The 26,760-nt window shown below is 31.7% G+C and overlaps 1 protein-coding gene across 1 annotated transcript in view; it reads right to left on the bottom strand.

The window, feature by feature from the left end:
- Positions 1–26,760, bottom strand: part of Smp_144280 (putative tensin) — a gene marked incomplete at its 3' end in the record, with an annotated part of 46,013 nt that overhangs the window by 14,952 nt on the left and 4,301 nt on the right. Inside the window, exons 3-10 of the mRNA XM_018795107.1 lie at positions 22,919–22,993; positions 21,104–21,333; positions 15,884–16,028; positions 9,950–10,690; positions 6,965–7,046; positions 6,039–6,112; positions 4,727–5,014; positions 2,112–2,237 (exon numbers count right to left, since the gene is read on the bottom strand). Of these exons, the coding sequence (XP_018649453.1) occupies positions 2,112–2,237; positions 4,727–5,014; positions 6,039–6,112; positions 6,965–7,046; positions 9,950–10,690; positions 15,884–16,028; positions 21,104–21,333; positions 22,919–22,993 (1,761 nt within the window). The remainder of the gene's footprint in view (positions 1–2,111; positions 2,238–4,726; positions 5,015–6,038; positions 6,113–6,964; positions 7,047–9,949; positions 10,691–15,883; positions 16,029–21,103; positions 21,334–22,918; positions 22,994–26,760) is intronic.

A 26,760-nucleotide genomic window follows, 5' to 3' on the forward strand; every position in this document is an offset into this window, starting at 1 on the left:
CCACTGCTAGCCACTATCCATCTCTGCTAACCATGCTTGTGAATTAAGGTATATCGAGGCAATACGCACAGTATGCACATATGTCAATTAGAGACTGACCAGTTGCAGTCCTAACAAAATCGATGGGAAGATTCAAACAAACCATACCAAGTGAATGTGTAACCTTTATTCTTCTATTTACTTTATTCTATGAGGAAGTGGCTTATACTAAGTGAAGAAGCATAATAAATTTAATTTCCTGTTGTTTGCACTTTGAAGAACTCTTGAATAAACCAGCTACACTGAATCCACCGGATATCGAAACAGAACGCACAGACCATCCTATAGATGTTACTCCATCAACAGTTGAAGAAATCAGGATGTCCATCAGATAAATCAAGAGTAGGAAAGCAGTAGGACATGACAACGTACCAGTTGAAGCACTAAAGTCAGACATAGAAGTAATTGCAAACATGCTTCACATCCTATTCAGGAAAGTTTAGGAGGAAGAACAAGTACCACCGGCAGACTGAGAAGAAGGATACCTCATCAAGATACCAAAGAAAGATCTGAGCAAATGTGTGAACTGCACACTACTATCAGTATGAGGAAAATTTTTCAACAGTGTTATTGAACCGGATGAAAGATTCAGTAAACATCCGTCTTTGAGATCAACAGACCAAATCTCAGAAGGGTCGGTCGTGAACAGACCAAATTGAGACCCTATGGATCATCGTTGAACAATCAATTGAATGGAACTCGTCACCACAAATCAACTTCCTTGAATATGAGGAGGCGTTTGACAGTGTGGATAGAACCTTCGACGCTGTGTTGTTAGTAGTCGAGAAGATCGTCAAAATTATCATCCGGAATTCATACGATGGACTACACTACAAAGTCGTACACGAAGGACAGCTGAAAGATGCATTCCGAGTGGGGACCGGAGTCAGACGAGACTACTTGCTCTCCCCTTTCTCTTTCTTCTGGCAATAGACTGGGTTATGAAGACCTCTACATCTGGGAGGAAATACGAAATACAATGGAAAGGTTGAATGCAATTAGATGATTTGCACTTCGCACATGATCGGACCCTTCTATGCCATGCATATCAACAAATGCGGATGAGGACAACTAATGTAAGTAGCAGTATCTGCATCACTAGGCCTGGACATAAACAAGGGAAAAAGCAAGATCTTTAAATACAACACAGAGAACACCAACACAATCACACTTGATGGAGGATCTCTGGAAGATTTGGAATCTTTGACCTACCCAAATAGAGTCATCTATGAAGAAGGGGATCTAATGTAGTGATGAAGGCTAGGATTGGCAAAGCAAGGACAGTATTCCTACAGTTGAACATATTGAACTCAAAACAACTGTCTGTTAACCAACATCAACGTGAGAATCTTCAATACGAACTTTAAGACAGTTCTACTGTACGGAGGTGAAACTTGCAAAAAAATTGTTTTCAATAAAATATTTTTAATCATTAATTGTTATCGTATGAAGTGTAACCTATTGTTGATGTTTTGTCATTAGATATAATCCACGAATATTTTAAAAAAATCTATGATAAATATGAACTATCCCAGAATGTCTAGTGAATGAATATTGTCTTTAATCAGGGTTCTTGTAGAAAAATTCTCAAATATGAAGTTAATATTGTTTCATAAACTGAAATCAGGCATCATTCATATCAGATATGACAATAAATGTCGTGCTTGGTACAAGTTTCATTTTTGGCTAGGCCTTGTGTGTGAATTGGTTAACAGTTTCAAGCTAGAACAAAATGATTGTCTATTGATGTTCAGTTTTCAACGGTTTTCGCGCTAATGCCAACTCACAATGATAGCTAACTTCAACATACATATATATAACAGTTACAAGATAATATTTTTTGTACTATTACCAATAATGCTTTCGATAATATCAACAGCGACACTAATAGGCACATGACTAATAATAACACGAGCAGTAACATGCTGCATATATCTGTGCAAACAATCAATATATCGAACCATTCTAAATATCAAATATAACAAGCATTACAATTAGATGGATATATAGTTTTTAGAAATATGTATTTGCATGTAATGTATGCTCCCATAGAAACAGAAAGCTATACTTACTAGATTTTGGTGTAACTTTTGGTGGAAGTGTAGCAACCTTGACTGCTAAACCAAAAGCATCTTTGTATGTTGTACTATCACGAATAAGGAAACTTCCAGGAACTTGTTGACGTAAAATGCTTATAGCTGAGAGAAATTAGAAGTAAACAGAGAAGTAAAAATTAAAGAGTTAAAAGGATAATAGTGTAACAAATGATAGAATAATAATACTGTGAAACTATTCGCTCTAATTTAGACGAGAGTTCTTATAAAATAATATAATCAGTTTCATACAAATTATTATTGTGTACGAAATCCTTCCCGCTTACCAAACTTAGCATAGAAGACCCAAATAAAAGCCGGATATAGAATGATATAAGATAGAAAAATGTGTGGTAATGAAATGTATCAAACGGAAACGGATGGTGACAGAATCTTAAATTGTAAGAGCACCTTTCCATCAGTTTGCAAATTTTTAAAAGGGATATAAAGACTTCATCAAATAAACAACACGAATCATGAGGAAAGACATTGAAGAAAATCTATCAATATAGTTTAATTAAAAGATTTCCGCCAAACTGATTATACTTCATGTATACTGACCTTACCTACACAATTATTGGACACGAGTAAGTACTTCTTGTTGTTTAACAGTTGGTCGGGATTAAAACCAAGAGCGTCAGGTCTCATGGCAAGCATTTTTGAAGTAGCAGGACAAGACCGGTGTACCCTACATGAAAAGCTTCTTAGAGATTAAAGCCAGATTGTTAAGGACCTTTGGAGATGATGACTAACACACTCTCTATAATATATATTGTCCAAACTGAAGTGGCTAGACAAGTCAAACATACTCAGCAAAATAAGTAACTATAATTTTCAAATATGCCTTTCTTCCTAGTCTCTATATTAATAACAATCCATAAAACGTATTGAAATATATTAATTAAGGTCAATACGTGTAAATAACTACATATATATAAATTCGACCTATAGAATCTTTAAGACTTGGACAGAAATAACATATAAATCAGACAACCTGTACGTATTTAGGACGTGCCATTTGTCATCATTACAAAACCACAGTCTATCACTTGATGAGATGGGGATCAGGAAAGCAGAGAATAGAAATATATGTAAGATCAGTGACATTCTAATCACTCATAACAGCTGATTACATTGTTTGTTAATGAAAGTAACTGCTAGTCACATTTGGAATATTTATAGTTGCCTAATTCTTTTTAGTTATCCCTTTAATTAAAAAAAAACACAAAATGAATAAGATAGTGTCTATTTAAATTCAATGTGTATTTCATTGGGAGTTTGAAGCTAAAGACTTTGGGTTGGAGTTCTGCTGTGAACATCAACACTAGAAATACAGGCACATCCAGCTGAAAAGCCAAAAATAAGATGAAACGCACTTTCTAAATTTCGATATTAGCTATTAACCAATTCTAATCAATTAATGCTTTTTTTCGGAACTTAAATCCATTTTGTTTGATGAACAAAAAAAAACAAAGAAATAAGACTACCCGAATTAACATTATTAATATATTTTCTGGTATATTAATAACACCAAAGTCATATAAAGACAAACAAAATCAATACAGGAAATATTCATTTAAAAAAAGTACTGTGTAAACCAGAGAAAATTACTTAGAAACAATATTTTTCAGGTATGTTGTATAGTTTTGCACAAAAAAATTTTTTTTTATGTATATTTGCTTGTTTGTTTGCTTGCTTTTTTAAAAATCAACTTACATGTAGGGTTTACACGTGTAGTTTACACTCCTTGGCATTGAGTCAAATATGTCATACTGACAGTGAGTTTATGCAAAGCATATTATTATTATTATTATTTACTGCGTCACAAGACAAGCCCACACATGGAATCCTCAAGGTCAAAAGAAAAGAGGAATACCAAAGGACAAATTACACCGAGAAATGGAGATAGATATGAGAAGAATGAATAACAACTGGATAGAACTAGAAAGGAAGGCCCAGGACAGAGTGGATTGGAGAATGCTGGTCGTCGGCCTATGCTCCATTGGGAGTAGTAACAGGCGTAAGTAAGTAAGTAAGTAAATATGATTTTTTTAACTTCTCTATCACGTTGTGTAAATTATTGAATACAATTTATGTCGACTAGTTACCAGTTTTGAATTGTTAATCATTTATTATCATAGTAATTTTCAGCAACTGGTAATTTAATTAAGTTAATTCATGGTATTTAGTGTATTCAAAAGATTATCAAACGAAATAGTATATATACAGGATTTTAGTAATTTTCAATCTTAAAAGAAGTTTTTAGTATACAGACTCACTGCTTTTTCATGAAAGAATACATTAACCTATTCAAAATACAAATTACTATGAATAACAATTCATCGTTAGGTGGTTTTCATAATGGAACGATATTGGCTATGGTCTTATTGTACAGCTACTTTGTCTGATTATAAAGCATCATACTAGTGTTTACTTACATCAAGGGTCTCATTCAGGACCTTATCACTTAACAACAATTTCTTAACACTTATATCATTTAGTTGACAACCAGTAGTTTGCATTTCTAGCAATATAAATGATAATTTGTCATTCTTGATAAGATAGAACAATTGTTCATAATTACAACTACTGACCTTCTTCTCTGGATAATTTAGGTTGATACCAAACTCGTGCAGTCGCAGTCACTTGAGTCATATTACCACTATCTACTGCATCTTGTTTAATTTTCTCAGATTTCCATCCATTTTGCATAGGAACTTCGGTAAGTTCACTCGTCTTTCTAGTGTTTGTCAAAACATTTAAATTACTGACAACTTTTGTTGGAGCAGTTATTGTTTGTTGAGTAGTTGTGACAGAAATGTGATCTGGATAGACAGATTGTGTACCAAGTCTACTGGCTGGATAACTTTGAACTGGAGTACCTGATGAGATAGTTTTCAAACAATAGTAAAGATGTTATGATATATATTTTGAAGCAATCGTACTTTTTGGATATATGCAAATAGAACATATTGCATATAGCTTTTCACAACGTTATCTGTAATGTAAAACTAGTATATTTATTATAATATGCTTTAACGTACCTGACTATGAAATCGGTTCAATAATATGAATCTGATACATTTAATTCTGAACAAGTTGCCTAAACCATAGATTACTTTCTATCAATTAATTTATTTTTGCATGATAATTTGTAATTATTGTCGATCTACAGAAAGTTATTTTGGTAAAAGTTATAGGATCACAGAGTGAAGTTGTTGGTGTAGTTGTGAACTTGTATTAATCAAAGCGAACTAGATCAAGTACTACGCATACCGTGGTGCAATCTAGCAAATAACTCTCGATATTAACTGGAATTGAATAAAATTTTGAACCTGATACTTGTTTATGAAGTCAATCACGCTTTGGATTAGGCAATGAAACTTGACTAATTGCTATTTTTAAAATTGCAGAAACTGCTTTCCATAGTCGTGGGGTATAACGGGTCATTTTTAGTTACATTTGTTGAGATGAACTTATTTTAGTCTTTTAATGCCCTGACATATTATTTGCAACATTGTAGGAGCAGAACTAAACAAGGGCATTAGAGATACATAGTTAAAGATCATTATTCTAAAGACGTCTTACTGTTAATGTGTATTTATAGATTGAAAGTTTTGCAAATCAGATGTGAATTGTTGAATTATGTATTATACATAGTCAATTAATTATAGTTAACGTAGAGGCTGGCACAAATATTCATTAGCCCAAATTACCCAGGTCTCTCCTATTGTCCTGAATAAACTGTATTGAACTAAGTGATCATTACAATTTCTATTTAAACTAATGATGCTAAATCGCGTATGTTCTAGTTAACAGATTGTCAAAGTGAAGACCTTATAGATATCGACTTGGAATTACGAATAATTCAAACTTTTGGAATTTCAAATTCCACTCATGACTTACTTGATGTCGGTTGAACACGATTAATGAAAATTGTCTGTTCTCCATCGTGATTATAATTTTGTTTATTGAGATATCTGAAAGTATGTAGAAAAGAATGCATTCAAAAATTATGTATATATATCCTCGATGTTTGTGTAAACTAGAACTGCTATTATCTGTGCTTAATTTCATCGAATTCTCGTTGATGAAGGGAAAAACGCTATCAATTGTAGCTGTTTAGTAACTAGGACATTTTTTGAATATATCTATCTTCATTCTAATAAAATATGGAAGATTTGTAATATTACCACTTCATATAATTGTTTGAGTGATTTAAGTAGTAAATTAGTTGCATAATATAAGTATTAAGAACTGCTTTAAAATGATTTGGTTATTTGTTTGAATGATCATTTGTTGAACTTGCTGACGTAATTTTAATATTTATGATTAAAATTTTGTTGTAAGTAAACCAGTAACAAACTGATATCATTAAAACAACCTAGTTGGTTTATCATCAATGATTATTCTAAAACATAAACACACACACATACACCATTTAAGACATTCTAAAACCAATGTGGTGTGGTCTACTTATATCCACATAAGTAGTATATGGTGATGGTCAGGCATAGAATGTATTTTGACAGAAGATCGATAAGGAAAGAACAGAAATGAAGCGCAATCGGTACGAAAATGCATGAACAATGAAATCAGAGAAGATGGACTGATATTTGCAAAAGGAACAGTTAAGATTGAAACAATTGATTGTTATTTTGTAAATTAACTATTGACTGTATGGTTATCAGAATTTAGTGCTTAATTACATTCGATTGTCCCTACCCGTATTCTTGTTTACTACACTTTCATCAATCTCAAAACAATCAAATTAATAATATAGACATATATGTATATATTCAAATAATATTCATATAGAAATATGAACTTACTGAGTTGAAGCAAACGGTTGTCGTGCTAAACTTGCACGTGAACTTGCTCTTTGAGGTTGGTGATCATCAATTTGACTTAAACCTTGTTATTATTATTATTAATAGTTTGATCAACAACATATCAATATATGAACATTGTGTGTATGTGTGTAAAAAAAAAAGAGAGAGAAAAGAAAAAAAACGAAACACGTTAAATGAACTTGACTTATTAAAATAATAAAAAAAAAGGTTATCACGAATTGATTTAATATTTTTTTTAAAAATAAAAAAATCGTAAAAACGATTAGTGATTATGTTAAATGGATTCAATGCTAAGTAATGCATATATGCATATGTATATGTATATATATATATATATATATATATATATAGAAAGGTAAGTTATAGAAAGCTTTATTTTTGTTAAATCTATAGTTGAACACAGTGGTATTGTTAATTGAAAGTTATATGTAATTCAATAAAACTTCATTGATAATAATCTCTAAGCAAAATAATGAAACAATAGAATGATATAGTTCAATCAAGTTTTGTATTTACATTTTATTCTTTATTAGAATAATGAATATAATTAACCAATAGGGAGAACAAAAAAACACCATATTTAGCTTTAAAATTAGCAATGTGTTAGATTTATAATAATGAAGGGTTTGCCATTATTTTGAAAAAAATTAACGAAAAAAAAATAATATATCCTTATATTTTATATGGTTGGAATCATGAGTCAATTGAAGTTAGACCACCATGGAAAACCTGGAAACACTGGAGACAAGATCGTGGATGCTCGCTGCTGAGGAGTCTCACGATAGGACGAAACGCCTGTCCAGTGCTTCCAGGTTTTTCATGGCGGTCTAGCTTCGATTGACTCATGAATTCGACTATTGAAATTACTCTAATATCCACAAAACCCCTTCTGATAGTTGATATACATTTAAAACTGTTATTGATGACTGTAGAAATATTCAAATATTTAGAGAACAGTGAACAATTGTTTATTATGCTATAGTTTAAGGTTACTCATTTGTGGTTATTGGAATTTGTATATCAAAACCTTTTTTCTCTTAAAACTATTGAATAATTTAGTGAGGAATCAAATGACTTTTCATTTTGAATGAGTAAACAAATTTTTTAAATAGTTGAGATCATGAATCAATTGAAGCTAGACAACCATCGAAAACCTGGAAGTACTTGACGGCCGTTTCGTCCTATTGTGGGACTCCTCACCAGTGTGCATCCACGATCCCGCCTCGCGAGATTCGAACTCAGGACCTATCAGTACTGCGCGCCATCGCTTAAACACTAGACCACTGAGTCGGCATCCAACGGAGTGAATGTCTAACTTCAACAAATCCACGAAACTGAGCGACACATCCACTATTGTCTGCAGTGATTTACTATCTCACAAGAGACCTGGTTGAACTCCATTGGTCACTGCTTTTCACTACAACTCCAGGAAATAACTCTTGAAGCCAGTCACTAGTGAACATATGTTGATAAATTTCAGAAGGGGTTTTGTGGATATTATAGTAATTTTAATAGTTAAGATCATGAATCAATATTACTATAAGTCTCATTCAATATTAATGATACTTTTTATTATCCCATGGTTATCTTATTTTTTTAATAAAATTACAGTCATTATTTTATTCTAGATTTAAACTAATCGATGATATTCTACTTTGGACAATTACAAAATTAGTGAATTACATAATTAACCAATTTTTATAAGCTCAGAAATTTATGTTGTAGATTGAATAACTCAGGTACGTAAGGAATTTTTAATTGTTAACATTAAAGTTTTAGATAAAAAACTTTTTATCCCTAATATTATTATTGTCTATAAAAGTGACATTTAGGCTTCTTGCTCTGTGTTAACATAATACATGAAAAACTGCAGATAAATTCATGCGTAATTATCGATATAGCAGATGGATGCCGGCTCAGTGGTCTATCGGTTAAGGGCTCTGGCTCGAGACTGGTAGGCCCTGGGTTCGAATTTGGCGAGTGCGGGATCGTGGATACACACTTCTGAGGAGTCCCACAATAGGACAAAACGGCCATCCAGTGCTTCCAGGTTTTTCATAATGGTCTAGCTTCAATTGACTCACGCTTTCAGCTATGAAAATACTAAATCTCCACAAAACCCCTTCTGATAATTAAGATAAAGTTAGTATTGAAATGATGAAAAAGATTTGTAGCTCAGGTGGATGATTTAGTGTTTTGTTCGGTGAGCTAGATGGTTTAGTTGTGAAGCTTTCATTGTTATTCTAAAGGGCATCATCAGCACAAAATTTACTTGAAGTTTGTGCTGATGATGTTGTTCAGAGTAATGACAAAACTCCACGACCAAACTATCTAGCTCAAACAACAGAACTCCACCGAAAACTTATTATCTAAATTCATTGAGAATATACAAGCATATTAAAATAGGCTTAGTCCATCAACCAGCAACCAGAACAAGCAATTCAACTGTAAAAAAGTTGATTATATTTTAAGTACCAAATTAATTGTTTGAATGTAAAAAACATTGTTCAGGGATTCCGTACAACGTAATCTGAATATCTTTCAAAATAAACAAATAAAGAGAACAACCACCGAAACTATTACGCCGCCATTAATACTAAACTGATAATTAAAAAAGGTGATTAGTTTATTCTAATGTCAAGTTAATTAACATTAAATTTTTCCAGTGTAGCTTTCCATTCAACTGAAATGTATGTTCATGTGCGAAAGTTATGTATATATATATTCACAGTATATAAAATACATTTTTAATAACGATGCATCAAATCGGTATACTTCTCGTGTATTAGTCACCAAAACTTAAATTGTTTTGTATAACTTAATCGAAGGATAGTGCCACACATTAGCCTGGATTTAAATTTATATGTAGATAATTTGGTGAGTTTGCAAACATGGAAAGTAAATACTGCTGTTACTGTACAATTAATATATGTAAATATTAAGAGTGTTTACTAGAATACCAACCATTTATTTCCGTTTCCAATGTAGTTTTTCCAGGTTCCGATAGATTGAATTGATGATTAATCAATTCCTCATTTTCATCAATATCAACATCATTTGGATAAGATGAATTACTCATGAAACCATCTGATGGACGTGTGATTCTCATATTATCAGGAAGAGCCCATAATCTAGAACGTTCAGGCGGTTTTCCTAGAGAAACAACTCTTTTCAAATTAGTCATTTCTGATTCATGGTTATCTAAATGATTATTCCATATTACATTGTCTGACGGTGATTCAAACACTCTTATATCTTTTTTCACAATTTCATTCGGCTGTAGACTAGTAGATTTTCTAGGATATGGAAACAATGTTGTTGGTAATTCACTTGATTCTAATACTTGAATTTTTGCCATTTGTGTATTTGGCATTATATCATCATAAGTAATTTGTCCTACTGGTGAGGTAGTTATATTTCTTTCACTTTTCCATGTTTTACAAGTGGTTGGTGTTGTACTTGAATTTCTTGGTAATGCTGTCCACAAAGGAGAACCAGTAATATCGCGTCCTGGATCAGGTGTATGAGATTTAAACATAGGACATGTTTCAACTGAACCACTATAAGCAGAGTGACTTTTATATAAACCGTTAGAAAACCCTCTAGCAGGTCTACTATAACGAGTTGGTGTTGTACTATGAGCACGATTGAAATGATACGAAGTTGGTGAGTATATTCTTGGAGTTCGAAATGTATGCTTATGAACTTTGTTAGGAAGTATTATCACAGCATATTTGGTAAAATAAATAAATAAATATAAATAAACATCAAAAAACACAGTGAGCGCAATATAGTTTGCATACAAAAATGATGAACACGTTTAGTTGAATGATGATTAGCATGCAGGGAATGGAAATAAGAAAGAAAAAGAAACTTATTACAGAAATTATTAACGAATATAATTATAAATAAATAATTTATTTCACATTTCTTATAAATAAATCGTTTAATTATAACTTATGAGATACTTTTCACAGTATAGGGGGTTGTGGAGATTGTTGGTCTTAATTAGACAATCACTGAAAACATGGGTACACTTGACAACTGTTTCGTCTTAGTATGCGGCTTCTAAGCAGTGCGCATCTGTGACACGGTTGAGGAAGGTGCCCACCGAAGACAATAAGAGATAGTTGAGTAACACCATTGGATCTCGGTCTAAGGGTTAAGTATCCGCATGCATACCAAAGATCCCGGGTTTGATCTCCTATGTCAGAATATCGCACTGAGAGAACACAGCCGTCCAACCCTTCCAGGTTTACATTGGTCGTTTAAATTAGATCGGTTTGTTGTCTGGAACTCAAAACCATTGTCAACCAACACCAAGATCAGAATTTTCAAAACAAATGTCAAGACAGTTCTACCATATGGGGTGGAAACTTGGAGAGCTACGAAAGCCATCATCCAGAAGTTACAAGTGTTTATTAACACTTGTCTACGCAAAATACCTCGAATCCTTTGCCCAGACACTATCAGCAACAACCTACTGTGGGAGAGAAAAAACCGGATTCCAGCGAAGGAAGAAATTAGGAAGAAGCAATGGAAGTGGATAGGACACGCATTGAGGAAGTCACCCAATCGCGTCACAAATCAGCTCCTCACATGGAATCCTCAATGTCAAAGGAGAAAAGGAAGACCAAAGAACACATTACGCCAAGAAATGAAGACAGACATGGGAAGAATGAACAAAAATTGAATAGAACTAGGAAGGAAGGCCCAGGACAGAGTGAGTTGGAGAACTCTAGTCCCCGGCCCATGCTCCATTGGGAGTGACAGGCGTAAGTAAGTAAGTATTTAACTCCTACGTAACACAAATAATTATCACAACATTATTTTATACTTCAAAGTAAAAATGATATTATATCTCTAAATATCAAGTGACAATAAATTTGTAGGAATAATGTAGTGAACGAAATAATAATTATATTTTTATCTTGTGATAGTGATGGAGGAGGTCTGTATCTCAGACGGGTCGTTTTGGTTATGCTGACGTCTTTGATTTGAATGTTTATAATATGAAACGTTTATTATGGCTCTGGACGGCATTATCAGCGTCTACTTCATATGAAATTGAGCTACCTAATTAGCTAAACTACAAGCATTGAATAAAGCTGTCCCGGTAACCTTGTCAGGAAACTCAGAACTCAGAGCATATGAAACATCAAACGATTATTAACTTTTATTGATATAAAGGTGAAAATATTGATAAAATTTGAACCATGGAAGCAACCATAGTGTTATTCTTGTTACACTGTTTATCATGCAAATATTTTCGTTTAGGTAATTACATGTATCCTGGTCCTTTCATACGGTACTCAACGTATTCAAAACACTTGCTATCATAAAACCTTTAATTTGATTGCTAAGTTGAATAAATTGTTAACATTAAGTAATAGAAATTCGTAATCTGGATATAAACTAATAATGTAAAATAAAACTGCAAGCAATTTCTTCTAGAGTATTGCATATATAGAACGAAACTTTATATGCTTTATTCAATGAAAACCAAAGCATAAAGTATCATTCTTTCTAAAACGGTTATATTAATAACCCATTTTATTACTAATCATCAGTAGTAGAAATATAACTCTATAAGAATTTTGTAATCTTGCTTTCTACACTAAAACATTAGTTAATTTAGCGTAAAAGATGTCAAATATTGGTTATAGTTGAGATCATGAGTCAATTGAAGTTAGACCACCATGGAAAACCTGGAAGCACTAGAGGCGGGATCGTGAATGCTCACTGCTGAGGAGCCCCACAATAGGACGAAACGGCCGTCTAGTGCTTCCAGGTTTTCCTTGGTGGTCTAGCTTCAATTGACTTACGCTTTCAACTATGAAAATACTGAAATCTCCACAAAACCTCTTCTAAAATATTGGTTAGTCAAAAGATAACAAATACTTATCAGATACTGTTAGCTTATTCAACTGTTTTTTATAAAAAAGATATTTGTATATACTACTAAGAAGTCGCATGATAGAACAAATAAACTATTTGATGGTCATTCAACTTACACAAGGATTTAAAATAGAATCTTAATCTACAGGGACATAGAATACGATTTTTTCTAAACTACGGTACAGTATAATAATACATCAGGTTATCAAAAAACAGTCATGAATCATTGACGATAAAATCGATTATTTAACTAAATACACAAATTCGATTAAAAAAACAACACTTAATTATATTACATAATTATAATGTGGTGTGATCTACTTATATCCACATAAGTAGTATATGGTGATGGTCAGGCATAGAATGTATTTTGACAGAAGATCGATAAGGAAAAAAACAGGAATGAAGTGCAATCGGTACGAAAATGCATGAACAATGAAATCAGAGAAGATGGACTGATATTTGCAGAAGGAACAGTTAAGATTGAAACAATTGATTGTTATTTTGCAAATCAACTGTTTACTGTATGGCGATTAGAATTTAGTGAGATAGTCTGTAATTTGTGCTTAAATACATTCGATTGTCCCCACCTGTGTTCTTAATTATTACAATAAAGGTAAACTGAGAATGTTAATTTTATTTACCAATCCTGAATTATACCCAGTCTATCAAATTACTGTTCCCCCTATTCACAGCCACATTTGACTAAATCTTGTACAAATGTTATTTTCTATTTTATGGTACGATGTGGTCTGTTTGATTGGTACATGAACCCAGTATGTTTGTGAATAATGATTCATATTGCAGAGGCTGTTATTGGTGTTCTGGACTTAACTGGCTGGGCTAGGCAGGAAGCAGGACTGATAAGTACTTAAGACTGCTCATACGACTTTTGTGTATTATTGATCCGATCGATAAATCACTACTCTCTGATAGGCAGTCTTATCATTCACATATATCAAACAGGGCACGCACGCAATCACACGTTATAACAATTGCTTAACAACAGTATACTCACATACTACTGAAATATATTTTTAAAGTGTAAATTCAATTTCTTCATTGTAATTATTCCTAAATAAAATGGGATTGAGAATCAACAGGGTGAAAACTTGATTGTTAACTAAGAAATCCTTGAATAATATTATAACTATGACATACACAGTTAATCGTTGCATATAATGCAACATCATAGATGAGTAATTTACACTTTTCCTTTAGATACTAAGTAGAAAAATCATATAAAGTTAGAAAATAACCCTCTGATAGTCTAATGTTAAAATGAATATAATGATCCAAGCCTTAAACATTTCTTGATTGAAATGAATTAAAGTTTAATTTTATAGAATAATTGAAATGTTATTTCGGTGAGACTATAATTTAGGGACGACCTTTGAGTGACGCTAAACTAACTTTGACAGTGTCCACCTAAGAACTAGGACCAAATGAGTGTTATAAACCTGTGTGAGGAATTAGATTTATGATATACTGTTGATGGTTAAGGTTAGGAATTAGATTTAGGGTTTTCATCATGAACTGACATTAGCTATAGTGCCAAAACTCTATTCACCCAAATGGATGAGTGAATTTCTCACCAAAATCCGAAACCTGTTAACTTATACCTGATTGGTTCGTTCATAAATTATAGTCTCGTCGTTATTTCTTTCTCTTTCTATCATTACCAATCATTTGCCCAGCTGGGTAATATTTTCAGAATGAATCATCATCAATTAGTTTAAAATATCATTAAGGAAAGTAATTAAACCAGAATAATTCTAAGGATGTTTTGAAACTTAACGAATAGAAATATACAACTGTTAACAGTTAGTAACAGAAGTGAACACACTTCTAGACAATTTATATAGAGATGATGTCGTTAAAATTCACAGTTTCATTATCCTTTGAATACAGATAGACATGCCTAGTCAAGTATCTTTCCTAATTTATTGTGAAATGAAACGCTCTATCAATGTGACATTTCACAGTTACATAGTATGATCAAACATAAGTTTCATTAAGCAAAAGTGATCATCACATGGTTCATATCTGTGGATCTAGATAGAAGACAATAAAGTTAGCATAAATGCAAATTATTTTTTATGTATACATAAGTATCTTTGAAAAAAGTAATGTTTTATGAATATATAATTAATCATTGCCAAACTTAAATCAATGTCTCGGCATTCAATCATAGCTTTTTGTAATTTTATAAGCCGTTTAATTTATCATTTTAGGTATTGTTCTAGTTTCTGCATTATCTTAGTTTGTGAATCTCATTTGAACTTGTTGGTTAAGTAATATATACAAATTATCTCATGTTGCGGTTTATTGGCGGCCCGAATACCTCAGTGGTAACATCTCAAATAGTGGAGTTGAGTAACGTAGTTTCCATTCCTACAAAAGTATCAGTTCCCTAATGACTACATATACGCCTTTTTAACGAGTGACAACTAGCCAAAAATCTGATTCCAATGTTAACAGTCGATTACCTCCAAGTATCTAACATCTCAGTTGTTTTTGACTTTTTGAATTAACAGTAGTTGTAAACTATACTAATAAGTCCATATTCGGTGTTCTTAATAGAAATCTATGATTAGGAGAAAACATTTCAGTCAGTTAATCAATGAAATTAGAGATGATTTTACCTGCGTGCTTCACAAGTCAACTTAGCCTATTCATTTTGGATTATATTATATTGTCTACACATAATGGTCTAGTTGTTAATTAAAAGAAGTTGCAAAAACCTTACTATGTAAATGACATGAAATGACTACCCAGATGTTCAAGTCCCAGGTTTCATAGCCCAATAACTAGAATAGTGGATTGATAACTTGAAGTTAATTTGAAGAACATTTCTTCTATAAAAGATAATAGCATATGACTGAAGTGATTTGTTAGAACTTTTCTCAGCGTGATCAAAATACATCTATTTGTACACCTATTTGTATTATACAATCATACACCATATTGTATAAAATACATGTAATAATCAAGTTTTACCTTCAATCATAGACGAAGCACCACCTCCTCGTGCCAATGTTGTCATTGATCCGACATGTGAATCAAGATCTTGTACACCTCGACCTATTGGTTGTAGTGTAATTGTTTCAAATTCTTCAAAGGCTTCAGTATTTCCCATAGTTCTCTATAAAAATTCGTGTGTAAAAATGTAATGTAAATAATATTTAATGTATGACAAATTGTTTATAAGCATTTGACATTTCAGTTAACCATAGAATAAAAACTTATCTTTCAAGCAGGGTAGTAAGTAGCAGAACAATGGTGGAACCAAAGAAATAATAAATTCAACATACATGCATATATAAAAGGTTTTAACTGAAAATCATGAAATTCGATCAATCTCATAATCAGGAGCATTCTTGTTACTAACATACCTTTTGAGTTATCTCCTTTCGACCGATTTCCTAAATATTAATTCAAAATAATCATATCGTACATAAGACAATATAAAAGTAATATTAGATTGTCGGGAAGTGATTCTAACACTAAATGAGCTGGAAAAATCTAATGACGATTCATTAAGTCTCTTCTTAAAATTATATCTCTCTGTTGTGTTAGAGTGTAGCCTTTAATAAAAAGTCAACCTGACATGTTTTTAGATAACGGTAAATTTAGTTGGACTTTTAGCTTGTAAACTACAGGATAGTCATTTCAGCTAGGACATTCACTCAATTTGTCGAATGTCGATGTATACAGTTTATTTCATTTTACAAAATAATCGAAATTTTTTACACTCTTCTTATGTATTTTAATGTAAACTAAACTGCCAAAAAGTGTTTCTTTTTGACAGGGTTCTCAACCTATTTCTAATTTTTATCTTCTGTCCTGCATTGCCAAATTAATAATTATGAGATATGACATTTTAGTGTCTAGTACTGTGGTGTGCGCTACTTATACGGACAGAAACAAGTAGTATATAGAAGGGTTTGGAAGTGGAATGCTTACCGGTAGAAGATTCAAATAAAAAGAAGAAAAAGGAAAAGAGAGAGCAGTTTAAATGATAACATGATTGAAAGAATGAGGGAGTATGTCAAGGACACGTCAAGGAAGATACCAACTCTAGGACGCAGGTACATTCATCTGACGAGTCCCAAATAGGTAGAAAAGCGCGTTCTCTAACCGATTGTTAACCACTATCCATCTCTGTTTATGATATCAAGTTGTTTTATTTAACCAGCTCTTCAGTTGTCATTTGACTGACAGAATTAATGTAGCACAGAGTTATACAATTTAATATAGGTTACTATTAGCTGATTGACGAATGTGAAAATCCCATTTTTAACTATTATTAATACAAAGATCATTTCTATATATACATATGCGGTTAGTTTAAAAAGAGAACAACTGATTTTATTGTATTTCATTTCTCAAAAGGCGCTCACTTATTCTTGTCACTTTTCAATATATTAACTAATAGTGTCTTTTATTACGATCTAAACAACTGACGTATAACCAGTATCTAAATGTGTTTATCCAGGGTCATTATAAGATACTAATGTGGCAACTATTATCATTATTACTATTTATAGTCTATAAAATAATATTTACATCCCACAGTTAATAAATCAAGATGGACTAAAATCTAGGTTATTTTTTTGTTGTTGCAAAAAACTGACTCTCAGCTGTTTATTCGATCGCATAGTTTCGTAAGTTCTTTTAATTAATGTACAAATTTTTTGTTATTATTAGAATATTTTAATTACCATATTTGACGTAAATAAGCTTAGAGATAGACAGATATATTTGGTTTAAGAAATACGTTTTACATTTTTGTAAGAAAAAAAGTAATTCTGGATGTGAATACGGAGATGGATTGGCAAAAATAATTTGATTACGTAATCAAGTGTAGGTAAGATGTTATATTATGACGCTTAAATTATCAGTAAAGTACAACTTCATGAAGATTTTATCTACATGAATATCTGTATTCAGATAGTTGGAAAGCTGTTAATTTCTACTGATTAGTCGATATTATTTTTTTAATGGTTAGAATAAAGAGAAAAGCTTATTATTATGGTAATAAGATATGTTACGATTGTATAATTTTAATAGGTGGGATGTGCACTGCTGAGGAGTCCTATACTAGGACGAAATTGCCATCCAATGAGTTCAGATTTTCAATGGTGGTCTAGTTTAGATTGACTCATGAATTCAACTATCAAAGTTACTATGATCTTTATAAATCACCATTCCGACAACTGTATAAATCAAACATAATTTTTAGACAAGTTAAAAATAAGATAAAATGTCTTAAACACCTGTAAGTAGTATGATATTGAATATTATGACTGGTAAAAGTATATTTAGGGGTAAGTCGATTAAAATCGAGAATAGGACCTTCAGGTACTTAAACAAAATTCAAGTGTTACGTATCACGAACAGTAGAAATACCCTTGTATACTGTTCAAAAAGTCCGAAATAACGGAGAAAGATTATTTTTTCCCACTATTGGGTAAACATGATTGTAATAAAGAATTATACGCTGAATTCTGTTTTTGTAGATTGTATATAATGGGCGAATCGATACGATCTCTAAATCTTAACCCTAAACCCTTATCTGTTGAGTCTACCATGTGGTAGATTTGATGGATGAACTTAATCAGATATTCAGAACGAAATATATTTATACATGTAGCTAGAGAACACTTTCGCATTGTAGCTAATGTTAGTCTGTGATGAAAACCTTAAATCTAATTACTGAATCCTAGCCAGGAACAATGTAGGGACTCTTAAAAATCTATTTAGACACATTTTTAATGGTTCGGTGATATACATAATCTTTATTCATTATTTTAAGTTTACCTGCCGTTGTTATTTACATTTACAGGCAGACAGACCTTATTAATTGTATAAAACCCGTTTATATTTTACAATAATTCCCGTTTTTGTTTTTACAAACTACCCATTAATAAAGATTCTTATTGCTTGGCCAGAAACTAGCTGTATATTGGTCGTAGTTGTTTTAAGGACATTCTTACACCATACATTTTCACCCATACTATTGTAACCAGGTCTGTGATATCCGATCAGGAATAAAGTTATATGTGTTTTAGGAGAATTAGTGTTTTTCCCAAAATTCGACTTAATGTTTAAACAAGAACAGCATTTGTGAATTGGGATTAATTCACTTAAATTCACCTTGTTCCATATCTGCTACATATCATCTTTGTATAAACAAAGTGTGAATAATTATGTGTAAAAAGAAATTTATCTTTCCAAGATTAAGTTTTATGAGGAGTGATAATGAAGAAAAATAGTTGGATAACAGATAAACATGTCACAATTCAGAATTCATTTAAATATGAAACTAATTTTTCAATCATCAAGTAACATATTTGATTACATGGTTCACATTTAACATAATGTATCTGCTCTCATTAACTTCAACTACATCTAATAGTTCATAGATACATCTAGAACAATTAAGAAGCAGTGGATTTATAGAGAGAATAATAAATTCACTTAGTATTGTTTGTTTGAATCTTCCCATTGATGTTTAGGACTGCAACTGGTCAGTCTCTTATTGGCATATGTGCATACTGTGCGTAGTGCCTCGATATAGCCTTATTTCACAAGCATTGTAAGCAAAGATGGATAGTGGCTAGCAGTGGAATCCAGGACGCACGTGTCCTCCAATTTGGGACTCATCAGCTAGATGGGGTGAACATCAATAGGGAGATTTAAACAAACAATACCAATTGAATTTAAACTTCACCCCATTGCACAAGCAAGTGGCCATCAGGACTCAGTAGCTAAGTGGACAACGCGATAGCGTTTAATGCGAACGGTACTAGGTTCGAGTCTCACATTGAACATCAACTCTGAGATGCAGGAACATCCAGCTGACGAGTCCCAAATCGGATGAAACGCGCGTCCTGGATTACACTGCTAGCCCACTATCCATCTTTGCCTTACCATGATAGAGAGAATAATAGTTTATTTATATTTTTAGAGATGTTTCAAAGGTCAAGTTATTATTACGCAATAAGTTAGGTTATAATCTACTTGACAGCAAACATCAAATTATCAATGAATATTTCAGTTTCTATAACTTACTATTTTCCACTGAATTCATTCCATTATCAACATTGTAAATATTTTAAAATGGTTTCGCCTTTTTATACTACTGAAATACTTATTATTTATTAATGATATTTTAGTTTTCGATAATGAAGAATTGTTGTAACTCAATGAAAAGATATTAGAGGTGTTGTTTCTTCGATTCAAGATAACTATTCAGTTGATTTATTCATAGACTTATATATTTTTGTCATGGTTAAAAGTATCCCTTTTATTGTTATCTTATAAATTCCCTTTAGAATCGGTTAAATTTTGCATCGAATTCTTTAAATATCTTTATATTTCAAATAGTTATCTTCATAATGTACTATCATTATGAAACTTATGTATTTCTTTCTAGAGTAGAACTGTCTAATTATATATGTATCATTTTACAGAATGATAAGTTGCTATAGAGTTGATGATTACCTCTGAAATGATCTCATGATTTGCCACTTTGCCGCATTACATCTCATATAGAACATTTGAGTTAACATTAAGGAATCTAATCTCTGTCTAAAGAAGGTGTATTGTACAACCCTCCTAACTGATTATAGATATCTCAATCAAAAATTTTACCTATGATTTTCATCTTAACTATCATTATTAAATAATTAGCTTTAAAAACTAACTAATTAGAATAATTTGTTTTCATGTTTCTTGTAAATAATAATAAATATAGACTTATATAATGTAAATTGGATTAATGGTTTAACAATAATAATGAGAAAATATAAAGATTATAGTCGGCGTTCACTTGGTGTAGGTTTGATATCTTTCTAAAACCATGTTTGATTATAATAAAAAATGACAAAATTGATGTTAGCGAAGAAGGATTTCGGTTAGCGGTTGCTTTCAAAATGAACGTTTTCTTGTAATTCAGTGTTTAGTAGGATATATGCATCTAGAGTGGAACGTCCATACTTCTACTTCTACTACGGTTTGATCGATACTTAACAATAAAGTCTTTTATAAAGAAATACTTCCCATGCATCTTATTAGTAGCTTATGTGTAAGGAGTGTGATGAAGCAAACCAAGATGAAAAAAATAATTCATAGTTCATTGTATACATCATGGTTACAGAAAAAAAGATGCTTTGCATCATCTTTGTAAACATCCGTCAACCTATTTGAACTTACATTAACTGCTGAAGTTGAACGGTAATGTTGTTGTTGAACATGTGGTTGTTGATAATGACGATGATCGTGTAGTCCAGTTGATGAAGCAGCCATTTGTCTTAATCTTGTCTGCCTTAATAATTCTTGTTCACGTTCTTGTTTCAAACGTTCCCGTCTGGCTGAATAACCACTACGTGCTAAACGTGAAGATGATGATGATGACATTTCACGTTTATATGCTAAATCAGACTCTGAAATAAATTTCATAATATATAAAGAGATTTCTAAACAGTTTAGCAAAATTTATATTCTTCACTTATACATAGGTTATTAGGTTAATCTGCTAAATTTCTTAGCAGTATTCGAATCGGTGATTTACAGATTTCGAATTAATGTTGTTTTAAAAACGTAATAAATATCTTGGAACGGTACGTTTTTGATCCAGATCGTTACTCATTTTCAATATCATTTAGATATTAAGTAGTTTGTAGGTATCTAAAAACAGCTTTTTTGATCTATAGTTTTAATCTTAGGTGGTTTGAGGTAGTTACTAAGATGCTCTTCAAATGTCGATTTCATTCTACTTTGATCTCTTAAGGATGACATGAATACACTCATGAAGAGATTAGTGAACAACAGTTCTCATTCGTTTTATTCTAGCCAGAAATGTTTCAGTAGATTTAATAAAAACAGAAATGAAAAACATTGGTCAGTTTATGAATTTCAGCCCTTTACACAGTTTTAGTGACTGACCTTTTCTAGGGATAATAAATGAAGAATGATTAACCATGAACAACAAAATTATTCATTCTATCAATTTTATCTCAACTGAAAAATGGTAATTCTCAATGATTCTTCTCATCAGTAAGATTGGCTTACAATTTTAAAACGTTTCTACGATAAACTGAATTACGTTTGTTTATTGAAATTATGATTACATCTATTGAAATGTACCCTGAATGAAACTATGTAGACTATTTGAATAACCAATAAAATTATCCATTTTACTTATCATTCTACTTTGAATCTTCATGTTGTATAAAGAAATGAATAATAATCATGTATTTTAAAATAGGTAGATTAAACATTAGAATTATTTCGATAGAGGTTTCCTAGAAGTTTGTTTAATTATAGATAGAGAATAACATCAACTTGGGCACCTTCAAAACTCTTGAAAGATTTAGGAGTTGCTTCATCTACTCAGTATATAGAGCCACAGATCGAACCATTAAAATCGCAAGTCTCGGAAAAAGACAATTTTTAGATTATTAGTTTGAAATGCAATTGGTCAGCACTTCAAAGCTTAGTCACTATTACGATATAACACAGCTTGTAATAGATGCCATCAATATTGACTAACTCACACCTTATATAACTGACTAAACTGTACAGGCCATAATCTTTTTTTTAAAGACATTCAGTTAGACCAAGTCCATACTGTTAAGGAAGAAGAAGAGCAATAATGAAGCTGTTTATTCTTATTACACTTTTGATGAAAATACTTTGAGCAGACCACTAGGTAATCATTTTAGTAACTATATAAAATTAGTAAGATTTTGACAATTTACTAAACCACTGAGCCAGCGTCCAACGGTGTTAATGTCTAACTTCAACCAATCCACGAAATTGCGCCACCGTCCACCATTATCTTCAGTGAGTAACTGCCTCACAATCGATACAGTTGAACTCCACTGGTCACGGTTTCTCACTAGAACTCCAGAAAATACCTTTTGAAGCCAGTCACTAGTGAGCACATGATAATTATTACCAGAAAGGTGTTTCTTTGTCATGGAGATTGTAGTATATTATAAATTTATTGTTCGAATAAAAACTCACCAGATCCTTGATATGATCGTAAATTCCATGATCGTGGACCAGAAACATTTGTATGACTCATTGTACGTTTAGGAGCTGAGAAATTTCCATCATTGAAATAATTTGTGATTTGTAAATAGCTAGAATATTTGGATTACACACATCATACAATTGCCAGAACACAAATATTTATGCATGCATACAATCAAAGACAGGTAAGCATTGGTACATACAAACAGTACAAACAAGCACAATGCAAACAAACGCACACACACACACATGTATATACAAACCAGTTGAATAATGAAGAAAAAAAAGAAAAAAAAATTAAAATCTATTAATTTAATAATTTCAACATGTAATGGTAAGTTTTGTGGTGAGAACATAATAATAATAATAATAATGGTAGTAATATTGATAATAGTAATAATAATAATAGTAATAATAATAATCATATGCAGTAATTGTGAAAGTGTGACTTTTGTTGCCATGATACTAATATGATCAAAACAAAATCTGTAAAAAGAGACACGGAGGATGAAATTGACGAACATCCTAACCAATTATGAAAAATAATAATACTGATGACATAACAATAGTCATCACCTAGGAATGACGAAAGGGATTAGTAGAATGACATGCACTTATTTTTTTGTTTATAATCATGAAAGTAATAACCATGGTGGTGATTAACACAATAATAAACAAACTTCAATGAATTTATTAAATCTTAGATATTTCTATGATCGATTTCTGATGAAAATCGGATCATACATGATTATTTATATGAAACTGAAACAAAGGAATTCAATACAATAATTTGTACTGTAGTATTGATTAAAGGGGTTGGAGATGGCTTTTTTTTATTTCCATTTGTGAGAGAATTCTCCAATGTATATACATATTTTTAACAGTTAGTTACCACCACATGACAACACACATATAAGTTAGGAAATTAATGCATTTTATAAAACACACTAGTATAATGTTAACCTGTCTCACAACAGGTATGATAGTTTGCTTGTGATCAGAAAAGAAAACTTTTAAGAAAAAGAAAAACCTAACTGATGCATTTATTATTTTAAAACTATAATGTGTTTGTATGTGAGTGTGAGTACACCTTGTTATTGTTTTACATTCGCAATTTTATAGAAAGCATTATGATGTAAAATTTTTGCACCATTAAAATTCCACACACATTGACCGACCTGGTAGATTTAAATGACTTGATTGATTTTTAAATTGATATACTGAACTCATACCAAAAATAACAGATAAATCATCATGATCCGGATCATGATTGTGATTATTACGTTTTTGTAAATCATACATCTTTCGAGTATATGGTGTAGATGTTATTTCAGTGTATGGAATTGATTGATTATTTTCTGGACTGCTTGTTGAAGAGGGTAAACGTAGTCTCAGTTTGTTATTTTCTTCACTAATTGTTGATTGTGGTTTTTTAAATATTTTCTGTAAAAATGAGTTTCTTTCCTTTTTAGATAGATTATTAGTTGTGGTCCTAGATAGCATTTCATTCTCTATTGAAACATCAGTCATCATTGAATTTTCCGTTGTATTTGTCGGCGTTGTATTTGATTCATTCTGTATAACTCTGTTAGCTAAATAGATAATTGATTTACATGTTCACGTAAATGAGATAGTACTTATGTAACGACGAAAATAATAATTTTTACAATGGACTGTATCAACTGAAGATAATCGTCCCTATAACGTGAACTTGTTGAAGTAAATAAACATAATTGGTAGCACTGATATATTCACTCAGGGACTGAATGCTATTAGTTTCAATTCAACTTGGAGTTAACAATGAACGTTACTGACAAATACAACAAAAACATTGTTGTGTTTGATTCTCAATAGATCTCCGGTTGATGTCAAACCATTTTGTAAACTATTTAGTTTAACAAGAAATGTAATGTATTTGTTCACGGCTTTACTACTACTGTTACCACTATTATTGCAGCAATTAATCAAATATGTAATTACCGTTAACAATGTCTGACTTCAGGTTATATCATAGAATATTAGTCAGTATTCTTGAAATCATTAAACAGATAGGAAAATGTCCCAAACATTGGAAGACATTAGTTTTAAAGGATTGCTCACATTCTTTATGAGTGATGATAAAATTCAGGGATTTATCATAGTAATTAAGTAGGTGTTACCATCCTGAAATACTTGTTTTTGTATTGTCACCCAAGATGTTTAACACAGCATTTGTAAACTCTAAGACTATATGGAAAGGAGGAGAGATGATCATTTTATGATATTGTGCTGTGAATTCAAAGATCCTTTTATTGAAGCGGTAGCTATTGGTTCTTCTTAAACTGGGTAGAATCCTAAAAATTGTGCGACTCAATGGCTCGACTCATTACAAGTTATCTTGAAATGGAAACCAATAACGATCCTTTGGTAGTTTTTTGTTACATTTTTTGATAGAGCAAGATGTAATCCTGGGTTCATCATAATTGAAGTGGATTATCAGTAAACGCTATTCTTGTTCGTCTATTAATCGACTGTATTATCTTTCTATTTTTGAGTATACGATTTTTTGCTTTGCAGTAATATTGCCCTACTTTTTAATTGCCCAAACTTGACATAAATAAGTAAATAATCAAACAGTTGGAGTCAGTGTAGCAGAATTAGAAAATTTATGGATTATTTGTAGTTCTTGGTATACCCAAATCTCTCCTAATGTCGGTAAATTTTCTAGAAGAATTCTGAACTCGAAAATTAATTTGAAATAGGGATTTTAATTTATGCACCCTAGCTTACATTCAGTTGAAAATTCTGAGCATCATTATCATCTACTTCAGAATTCAAAGTTTGGATATATTAGATCATTGAGGATTTAAAAGTTAGCTGTTGACGGATACGATTGCTTAATGTTAAGGTTCAACAATTAGGTTTTAACATAATATTATCCACTGAACCATTTTGTTTTCTGTTTTTAGATCTATAAAAAAATAATCTAAATTGAGTATTGAAATGATTCATCAACTGTCTAACAATCTGACGATTCATACTTATACGAATGAGTACGACAAACATTAATGCTTATTTTATAATTTTAACAGTTGAATTAATGAGTCGATCTAAGCTAGACAACCATTGAGAACTTTGAAGCACTGGATGACCGTTTCATCCTAGTAAGGGACTCCTCAGCAGTGTGCATCCGTAATCCCACACCCGGGACTCTAACCTAGGACCTGCGGTCTAGCGTGCAAACGCTTAACCTTCAGACCACTGAGCCGGGCATCCAACGGTGTTTGTAATTATTTCAATTTTATGATTATGTGCTGAGTGAATTCCAGAAAAAACTTTAAAGTTATTAACATAAGTTTGAATAAAGGAAAATAGTGAAGGCAATTTTGAATGTAAACAAAAGATTAGACAGCAAGTGGCATAAAGTATGCATTGAGTTGAAAATGGGAAGAATCCTTCATTTTTCTTCCTTAACTCTGTGAAATTCTCTTCCTGTCCACGCTTTTAAAGATGTTAAGATGGCCATAGTTGCTTCGTTGATTTTATTTCTTCCTCCAGACAAATGAAAGACTAAACTATCTTGATAATGCAGGTGATAATATTAACTTTGTTGATGATTTAATTTAGTGACTTATCTTCATATTCAGAATTATTGATCCATTTGAATGAGGAAGTAGAACGGAGAATGATACAATCGCAAACTAATACGTAGAAGTTCACTAAAAAAATGTGTTGAAGCACCATGATGAACTTTAGTAGGTTCTTCAGTTGAAGAAGTGTCTGTAAATTTCGTCATTATTCCAGGAAAAGTTCAGAATCAAATTAACTGTTCAATCTATTCAGTGAGGATCTCT

The sequence above is a fragment of the Schistosoma mansoni genome, chromosome 1 (assembly GCF_000237925.1).
Source record: "Schistosoma mansoni strain Puerto Rico chromosome 1, complete genome".
Taxonomy (NCBI): Eukaryota; Metazoa; Platyhelminthes; class Trematoda; order Strigeidida; family Schistosomatidae; genus Schistosoma; species Schistosoma mansoni.